This window comes from Trichophyton verrucosum (genome assembly GCF_000151505.1).
Source record: "Trichophyton verrucosum HKI 0517 chromosome Unknown contig01013_1.f1.exp, whole genome shotgun sequence".
Classification (NCBI taxonomy): domain Eukaryota; kingdom Fungi; phylum Ascomycota; class Eurotiomycetes; order Onygenales; family Arthrodermataceae; genus Trichophyton; species Trichophyton verrucosum.
Window position 1 is genome coordinate 1 of NW_003315190.1, and position 9,580 is coordinate 9,580.

General features: G+C 51.8%; 3 protein-coding genes across 3 annotated transcripts; 2 read left to right on the top strand and 1 right to left on the bottom strand.

Annotated features, from left to right (window-relative positions):
* Positions 1-303: 303 nt before the first annotated feature.
* On the top strand, positions 304-3,470 carry TRV_07518 (uncharacterized protein; the record flags this gene model as incomplete). Its single annotated transcript, XM_003018419.1, has 3 exons — positions 304-612; positions 750-3,198; positions 3,340-3,470. Coding segments are annotated over 3 exons (2,889 nt in total), but the record flags the coding sequence as incomplete, so codon positions are not given.
* Positions 3,471-3,863: 393 nt separating this feature from the next.
* Positions 3,864-4,464, top strand: TRV_07519 (RNA polymerase II transcriptional coactivator, putative; the record flags this gene model as incomplete). The annotated part of the gene is made up of 2 exons (XM_003018420.1): positions 3,864-4,148; positions 4,216-4,464. The coding sequence occupies 2 exons, from the start codon at positions 3,864-3,866 to the stop codon at positions 4,462-4,464; spliced, it is 534 nt and encodes a 177-aa protein (XP_003018466.1).
* A 321-nt stretch (positions 4,465-4,785) lies between these two features.
* On the bottom strand, positions 4,786-8,892 carry TRV_07520 (uncharacterized protein; the record flags this gene model as incomplete). The annotated part of the gene is made up of 4 exons (XM_003018421.1): positions 4,786-5,466; positions 5,531-5,712; positions 5,774-6,259; positions 6,318-8,892. 4 exons carry the CDS (start codon positions 8,890-8,892, stop codon positions 4,786-4,788), a joined length of 3,924 nt encoding a protein of 1,307 aa, XP_003018467.1.
* Positions 8,893-9,580: the final 688 nt, after the last annotated feature.

Genomic DNA, 9,580 nt, shown 5'->3' on the forward strand with positions numbered 1-9,580 from the left:
AACNNAGAGAGAAGCCCCTGACGCCCCCCCTTGGCCCCCCTTGCGGTCCCTCCTGGTCGCTCTTCTCGACTCTTGCTCGCCTTCTACGACTTCTACGACTTCTACGACTTCTACGACTCCTTCTACGTCCTGTTGAACGGCTTCGACGGCTTCGACAACTCGCATATCCGCCCAGCAGCCACCAGCAGCAGCAGCAGCAGCAGCAACAGCAGTCGAAACGCAGCCCTGTCCAACGGCGGTTAGCCAGCTTGCCGCTCCCCCGTTTCGCACGCAGGTCGACCATGTCCATAGTGCCTGCTCTAGACCCCCAATGAATGGCTTGTCGGTCAGCAGCGACGTTGCTACAGCCCTAGTAGAGGATCGATGGATGGGACTTACGACCTTCGACCACCACCGCCCGCCGCTCGTGACGGCACCAGCAGCAGCATCCGGGCAGCCACGCAGAAGACAATGTTGTCCAGAGCGCTGCAGAAGGCCAATACCGCCGTCCTGCTCGACAATGCCACCAACTACGAGGGCGCTATCGATGCTTACACCGACGCCTGCGGTCTCCTCGCGCAGGTCATGCAGCGGGCTGGTGCCGACGAGGAGAAACACAAACTAGACGATATCGTGAGTTCCTCTCTTCCACTCCACATATATATACGTTTATACGGCTTATCGAGAGTCTACTTGCTAACTGATCCGCGCAGAGGAATACGTACACTACGAGAATAAACGAACTCCGGCGCCTGGGTCTGGCGCTGCAGGCTGGCGGAAAGGCCCTGCCGGAGAGACCGCCGAGCGGTGAATCGCTATCCCAGAGCATCCTCTCAACCCATATCACAGACGGCGATGCAGACGATCAGGATATCTATTTCATTGGCACCGCCACTGCCACCCAGATACTCGCCAAATCTCCCGCCACTGAATCGCAGAATGAACGCTACATTCCGCCCCGGCAACAGTCCCTGCATCCGTCTGGAGACGGTAGCACCCACGACACGGACAATACAAGCAGTACGAACATGAACAGCGAACATCATCCCTCGGGCAGCTATCCCAGACCAGACGGTCTCGGTCTCTCAAATGTTGCGAATGGGGATCTGCAGAATCTCCAGGAAAGAGGCACCGAGTCGACTTCCTGGCTAGACACCATAGATGAGTCCGGTGCTTCATCAAGCTCGTCTATACGCTCGGCAAACTCTTCTCTCTATCTACGACGGAAGCAGGATGCCCACTACAGCAGAGGTACCGAGGCCGAGTTCGATGCTGCTCTGGACGAGGCTGTCGAGGCCGCTTACGATGATGGACTCGAAGTCGTCCCTCGAGAAGATGAACCTGATGATGATATCATGTCGCACGTCCGCCGGAATATCGAATTGGCCAAACAAAAGGTACGAGAGGCTGAGCTAGAGGCTGAAGCCGCCAGCGTCTCCGCCAGGGAGCGAGACCGGAGAAGACCCGAAATATCGCCTGACGACATAGACGTGGGTTCTGGTTCTGACCTCGACCGGAAAGGTTACTCAGACCACGAGGCCGAGGAAGAAGAGCGGATCCTGGAGGAGATGATGGACGATTTCGAGTTCGATCTCTCGTCCAAGTCTGCGCTTCCACGGCAATCAGGCTCCAGCGGCTACTCGAGCAGAACCTGGGGTAGCTCCGTTGCATCAAGCCGGACCAACACGGGCACCTTGCTTTCCACCCTCACGGAAGAAGATGATTTCTCGATTCCTCCCGGTGGAATGGCCAAAAATGTTCTTTCTTATTCTCAGCCGTTTCAAAAGCTCCCTCCGCCCGTGGGTGCGCCTCCGCCTCCACCGCCTCCACCGCCTCATCCACCGGTCCAACAGCACCAGCACCAGCAGCATCAACTACCACCACCACCAGCTCCCACTCGCGCTACACCAACACCGCCTTCACCCTCGGCTAAGGCAACGACAAGCTCTCCAGACACTGCAGATATTATGATGGCGTCGACAGTCCGGTCGCGAAGGCTGTCGGGCCGTCCAAAGGAGCTAATAATAGAGACCGGCTCAGCGCATGCCCCCTCAAGCGCAGACGGGGCCCGTCAAGTGCCACTACCTCCCTCAATGCTCCTAGCACATCCCATCACCCCGCTACCCTCGAAGACAAGCCATGGAAAATCGTCGAGCGATTTCAATCTTGAATCAATACAGCAACGCCCACACACAGCAATTGGCTCTCCAGAGTCCCCCGGACCAGATTCTCCTGCCATCTCAGCTTTTCCTACTCTTAATACACACGAGTCGGTCGATTTTGATACATTATTGACGTCTCCACCGTTAACTTTGAGCAGGCTACACTCTGCGCCAGGGATATCTAGAGAACCTACATACTCGGCTCCTGCTCTGAGTAAATCCTCGCAGCCCCCTAGCAGTCCCTTCACCACTTCTTTCATCCCAGAGTTAGGCAAGACCTTTTCTTTGCCTGCTGTGCCACCGCTCAGTTCGGCCGGCCCGTCTAGGCACCTATTCGACAATAACATCCATTCTCCGCTTACGCCGGGATCGCCTAACCCCAACGCCCCCGATGCGCCCATCCCTCTCGAGCCTTGCCCCCAATCCTTCCTCCTCCGTCCATTCTGGCTAATGAGATGCCTATACGAAACGATCACCCATCCTCGTGGTGGGTATCTGACCACTAAACTATTTATACCCAGAGACATATGGAAAGTGAAAAACGTGCGAATAAAGGGGCTAGAGGAGAAAATCTCAAACTGTGATCTGCTCACGGCAGCCCTACTCAAACTAGCAAAGGTCGACACCAACGATGCTGATGCCGTCCTAGAGGAAATGCAGGCATTCGAAAACATCCTGGATCAGGTGCAGGCCGTATGGTCTAGGAAACTCGGGAATGAAGTCGGCGTACAAGGTGCCATGGCGCTTTTCAAGCTATCGTCAGATGATACCTCTCCGGCGGTAGACTCATCCTCCAAACCTTCCAGCAGTGGAAGCAAATCCTATCTTTCCTCGTGGCGAAAACTCCGATCAAAGAGCTCCGGTATATCAAACACAAGCTCAAGCAGCATATCGAGAGATAACGGAAGGGAAAACTTGACCATGACATCGCTGCCGATGACTGATACGGTCGCTACGGCTACTCCACGACGAGGCGTCATCGGACTCAACTGTACTGGGCCAAATGCAAACTATATGAGCGCTCTAGCCAGGCTTTTCGACGCAGCGCAAGTTATAGGTATGTTAACCTTCCACCGCCACTCATCTATATGCTTTCCCTTCAATAAATAAGCCGCTTAAGTACTAACTTCTATTCAAATAGATCAAATAGCGCGCCAAGTTGAAGATCCAGGCCTAAGACATTCATCCCAGACTCTAGTTGGTCTCGAGCTCAGCACTCGGCATGCGTCTGAATTTTTCGGATTCTATGCCTGCCGGTTCGCCCTGAATGATATCGGCCTCATGATCGATAAGTTCATCAAACGAGGCAGCGAATATGTCATGGCTTGATCTTCTTGGTTTTCCTTTTTTTTAATACCACCCTAATCCCGTTGTTTCCCCCTTTTTATATCTGATTTTTATGCCATAACGAAATATCTGGTGTTTCCCCCCGGTTAGATTATGTAACTCGCATTATATCGAGGTGTTCATGGCTTGGCAATGTTTACATAATCCCCTCTGCTTTTGACGTCGTTTCCCCTTTTATTGGTGTTTCTCTTGATGTATATATCAAACACTTCCGAGGGCGCTGCGATTTGCTCCCTGCTGGCTCCAGCTTCTTGGGATATTAAGCCCATTTTTGCTTAAATAGAAGACGTTGAGATTTGTACCCTCAATATTTTTTTTTTTTTTTTTTTCACTATTCTTATCGTTTTGAAACATCTTAAAACGCGCTCTTAAACCATGGGTCTCAAGCGCGGGAAACGAGCTTCGTCCGAAGACGTCGAGCCAGCTGTTTCGGAGGACCGTTCCAAGAGGGCCAAAACAGCCGGGGATGCAGGCAAAGCCGGTCCAAATGCTCAGATATCCTCGACTTTAGATAAAGCTCCCAAGACGGATTCCAACGGAGATCCATACTGGGAGATCTCGCGTCAGCGGCGTGTCACTATATCTACGTTCAAGGGACGCGTGCTAGTGAATGTGAGCGAGTATTATGAGAAAGATGGTCAGGAACTGCCTGGAAAGAAGGTATTAATATCCATTGAGCCACCCTCGTTGCAAGGAAACCATGCTAACCCTCTGCGTTTCCTACCAGGGCATATCTATGACACTAGAACAGTTCAACAGCCTCGTTACATTACTTCCTGAAATCTCAGCCGTTATCGAACAGAAAGGGGGCAAGGTTACTCGTCCGGATTTCTCTGAGTCCGCTGCCACAATTGGCGAAGAGGACGAAGAAATGTCCGATGTGGATGAGGAAAAGTCGAAATCCAATTCCAAGGCTAAGAAACCATCCCCCACCAAAAACTTCGAGGCTACGAGCGACGAGGATGACGACGAATAAATAATTTAAAACAAGTACATGGCTTTGCCCTGGTTGGAACCTGGTGTATGAAATTACGTGTAACCTGGCTGGCGTCTGGTGTATGGGATGGGGATTTGGAGATATCCAGTTTGATTTAAAAAAAAAAAAAAAATTGGTAATTTCTATTGAAAGTCTGATTCCAGTTGAGACCTATTGTCTAATGCGGAATAATCTGATATTCATATAATCAAAAACTACGTCGCTGGGTGAGCTCTTCTTTTTTTTCGTTTTGGCAAATGAGCTAGCTGTCTAGTTACCTAGCCTACCTTGTTTGTTCCTACCCATGTCCCAACTTACATGCTAGTTAGTTTCCTGGGTTCCAACGCGCGATGCCAAAGAGCCTCCTTTCCAGGCAAGCTGAGGATCAGCTTCCTTTCGAACAACGCTTTCATTTCCGGGCTTTCCATATCCACCTCCTCCAGGAGTCTTGATAATGATACGGTCACCTGGTTCCATATTTGCAGTGTTTTTGGCTCCCAAGCTCACATGTTTGATGATTGGAGGCTCCTTAGATCCCTCAGGCTGAGGCATCTTACGGACCCAGATGTTCTGGCCGCAGGCAGCATCTTCTCCACCGTGCATACCATAGGGGTGGTAGACACGACGTTCGGAAAGAATGGATACCTGGACAGGAATGCGGAATTCGATATCTCTGATGACACCATCACCACCGCGGTTCTGACCGGCTCCACCGGATCCGGCGCGCAGGCTGAATTCTCTGAGGAGAACAGGGTATCTTCTCTCAAACACTTCCGCATCAGTGATGCGGGTGTTTGTCATGTGGGTGTGGACTCCAGAGGTTCCTTCCCAGTCAGGACCGGCTCCGCTACCACCTGCAATGGTCTCGTAGTATCCGAAGCCCTTGGTTTCCTCCTCGCCTGAAAGATTGCCTCCGAATCCGAAGGTCAGGTTGTTAGTATCACCCTGGGAGGCGGCACAAGCCTGGAAACACTTCAGGATGACATCGGTGACACGTTGACTCTGTAACGTGGTTAGCATGGTCTGTTATGCGTGGTTCTCAGTACCTATGAAAGTCACAACTTACTGTCATGACGTTTCCACCCACAACTGCAGCTTTGCTAGATGGGGAGAGGAATGAGCCCTTGGGGATTTTGACGTTAATAGGCTTCAAGCAGCCTTGATTGAGTGGGATATCCTCCGAAATGAGGCATCTCAGGCAGTAAATGATAGCGGAGTAAGTGACGGCTTCAGGGGCATTGGTATTGGCTATATCATCATTAGCAACGCGATTGCAAATTTGACCCTTGATAACCCGCATATAACTCACCATAAACCTCTGGGCCGGTGCCTTCGAAGTCAAAGACAGCCTCTCCCTTCTCAGCATCGATGGAGATCTTGAGGTGGATGGGGCTGCCGTCATCCATATGCTCAATTGCAGTCAGGTCCGCACCCTTGAATCTCTCACTAACTTGCTTCAGTAAGTTGCGTACGCTGAGTTCTGCGTTCTTCTGGATACTCTTCATATAGAGCTGGACGGTAGATCCACCATACTCCTCAATGAGGGTAGAGATGAGGCTGATACCCTTCTGGTTTGCGGCGACCTGTGCCTTCAGATCGTTGAGGTTGTCTGCAAGGCATCTAGTTCCACTGCAGCCGGGGTACTTGGCAGGTTCACGGTAGAGCAACTCTACCATACGCTCCTCGTTGAACTTTCCTTCAGAGACAAGCTTCTCTGATTTTATAGCAGCACCCTCCTGGTACAGTTCTTTCGAGTGTGGAGGCATGGATCCTGGTAGGATTCCTCCAATATCCGCTACAATAGATGTTAGTACTCAGCGAAGTAATGATAGTTGTAAGGGTCGTTTACATACCATGATGGGCTCTGGACGCAACATAGAACACGATCTCGTTGCCAGAGAAAGCTGGGGTAATCACAGTGATATCAGGCAGATGGGTGCCTCCAAACTCAGGGTGGTTGGTCACAATCACATCACCTGGCTTGAGTTTACCCTTCCACATTCCAGCTTGAGTACGAACACAGGTGGACATGCTGCCCAGATGGACAGGTAAATGAGGAGCATTGGCAACAAGGCCGCCATCACTGTCGAACAGAGCACAGGAGTAATCCAATCTCTCCTTGACGTTTGTGCTGACACTGGTCTTCTGCAGGGCACGACCCATCTGCTCAGCAATTGCCATGAACCGATGGCCAAAGATACTCAGCAGAATTGGATCGACCTCATCAGCCGATGCCTTTGTGCTTTCTTTCTTATTAACATCAACGTCGATAACCACATGGGTATCAATGATGAGAGCAGAGGAGGTTGGGGTGACCAGAATAGTCTGGGTTCCGTCTCCGAGAATAGCTGGACCGTCGATACGGTCATTTGTTTCCAGAGATCCAATCTTGTAGATAGGAGTGTCAACACGGCCGCCTTCGAAGTATACCTTCTGAGTGGCATGTGCCTTGCTCTTGGATACTGGAACTGGCTTTGCGTCACGAAGTTGCTCGTCGACGGTCTTAGGGAAGCTATCAAAGCTCTTTCCGATAGCTCGGAGACGAATGTCGTCAATGATGATGTCACGGTCAGGGAGGGTGAAACCGAACTCCTTTTCGTGCTGCTCAATGAAGGACTTGCCAAACGCTCCGCCCTCTTGCGGTTTAATGATCATAAGGGCAGACTCGGTTCCGCGGTATCTCATGTTGAGATATTCCTCGAAAACAATAGCTTCTTCCTTGAAGCCCTGATCATTGAGTCTCGCGACTGCCCCCTTTCTCAATTCCTGCATTCTCTTCTCAATGCTGGCCTTGACCTCCGAGCTCTCAGACCAGGACATGGACTCTGGAACCTGGCTTTCGTCAACTACATCGGCAAGAGCCATTCCGTAGGCAGACAAGACGGAGGAGTAACGGTGAACCAAGATCTGCTTGATACCCAGGTTTTCAGCAATTGCAACGGCGTGCTGGCCACCAGCACCTCCGAAGGTAGCCAGACGATGTTTTGAGGTATCGTGGCCCTTGGCTTCAGTAAGGGAGCGAATTGGTCGAGTCATAGCCTCGTTGGCAACCTTGATGAATCCATAAGCGACTTCATCGGCGGTCATCTTGCCTCTCTTTCCACTCTCAGCCATCTCAGCGTTAACCTTTTCAGCTAGTTCTTCGAAGAGCTTAGCGCTGGCCTTCTCATCCAGTCCTTCATCCTCATTCTTTCCGAAGATTTTGGGGAAGAACTCGGGCAGAAGTCTGCCCAAGAAGAGGTTGGCATCAGTGACAGTCAAGGGGCCTCCCTTTCTGTAGCAAGCAGGGCCTGGGTGAGCACCGGCAGACTCAGGGCCAACAACAAAGAGACCATTGCGGTAGAAAAGACGAGAACCACCTCCGGCAGCGACAGTGTTGATGTCAAGCTGTGGTGACTGAATAGTGACACCTGCAGTGGTGGTTTCGAAGACGTGCTCGTATCGGCCACCGTATCGACTGACATCAGTACTTGTTCCTCCCATGTCAAAACCGATGACGGGTATCTTGGTCTTGGGATCGTAACTAGTCAGGGCATATCCGACGACACCACCGGCAGGGCCGGAAAGGATAGCTCGGAGACCTGTGAAGCCATTGACATCTACAAGACCACCATCCGACTGCATGAATTCACATCGAGCACTCTTTGGCTGAGATGGGTCCTTGACACCTCCTGCGCCCAGGACGCCCTTGAATCCAGACTGGAAGCCAGAAATGTATCGTTTGATGGTTGGAGTGAGGTAAGCATCAGCGCAAGCAGAGGTAGCTCGGGGAACGAGCTTGATCATGGGCATAAGCTGGTGACTTAAGCTGACGTGCGTGAAGCCGATATCACTGGCGATTTTTCCAACCAGAGATTCATGGTCTGGGAAAGTATAGCCGTGCATCAAGCAGACGGCAATGCTTCTGAAGCCCTTATCATACAAAGCTTGTAGCTGGTCCCTGACTTTACCCTCAGATGGACGCTGCAGGATCCGCACAGCCTCTGAAGACAAGCCTCGAACAATGTCAGCATCCTTGGCTTCCTCGGTACGGGCCACCGTGGGGGTTGCGTGCCTCGTTGGGTCCTCAGCGTAGTCTTCCAGGGTAACTCTCTCTTCTATTTCAACCACTTCCTCAAACAGATCGTCCGGTCGACGAATGGCAAGGTCGAAGATCTTAGGACGAGACTGGTTTCCAATCTTCAGGCAATCCCGGAAGCCCTGGGTGACAACAAGTGCCATACGCTCGCCCTTACGCTCGAGGAGGGCATTGGTAGCAACAGTCGTGCCCATCCGTATACTCTCGATCTTGGATGTGTCGAGGGGAACGCCTCGAGGGATCTCTTCGCCCTGGAACTTCGATAGAAGCCTACGAATGCCCTCGAGGGGTGCATCCTTGTAATTCGACGGATCCTCGGACAGAAGCTTGATCACGACGTCATCTTCCATCCTGCCCGTCCCCGGATTGCCTACGCAGTCCGTGAACGTGCCGCCACGCTATATACATACACATATCAGTACGGGACGTTCAATAAACAGGACATCCTGTAGTAATATCGAGCAATACTAACGTCAATGGCAATGCGGATTCCATTTCCTTTGACCTGAGACATGGCCACGCCCAGATAGCTAGCAGCAACGGAGTATCCAAATGGGATCAGTCAAGCAGTATCGTTCGTCGTCTTGGTCTTCTTCAGCAGTCAGGGGTAGATAAGAGCTTCCCAAGGCCTTCTCAGCGTCTCTGCCTGGGGTATATCGGGTTTCAATATAGCAGCAGAAGCAAGCCGGATGAGCCCGCCGGCTGGAGGTTCGAGCGGTCGTCGGCGATTCTCCGTAGAGCCGCCCCACTAAGCGCCACTAAAAAGCTTATCGATAAGCTCTTCCCGACGTTGCGTGCCGGACGAAGCGTCACGATAGCTCTGCCGGCCAAACGGAGGAGCTGGATTCAAAAGCAGTGGGCAGCAAACTCCCGCGGAAAGGGGCAACTCCTGAAAAGCTTTCCAGTCCATCTGACAGGTTAGGTTTTGTGGATGTTGGCCGGTTTCCCGAGCTAGTAACTAGAGCAGCTAGTGTTAGTATACATGACCGGAGGGAAGGACCTGGAAGTCAACGTGTTATTCCTTCATTATTATAGCGT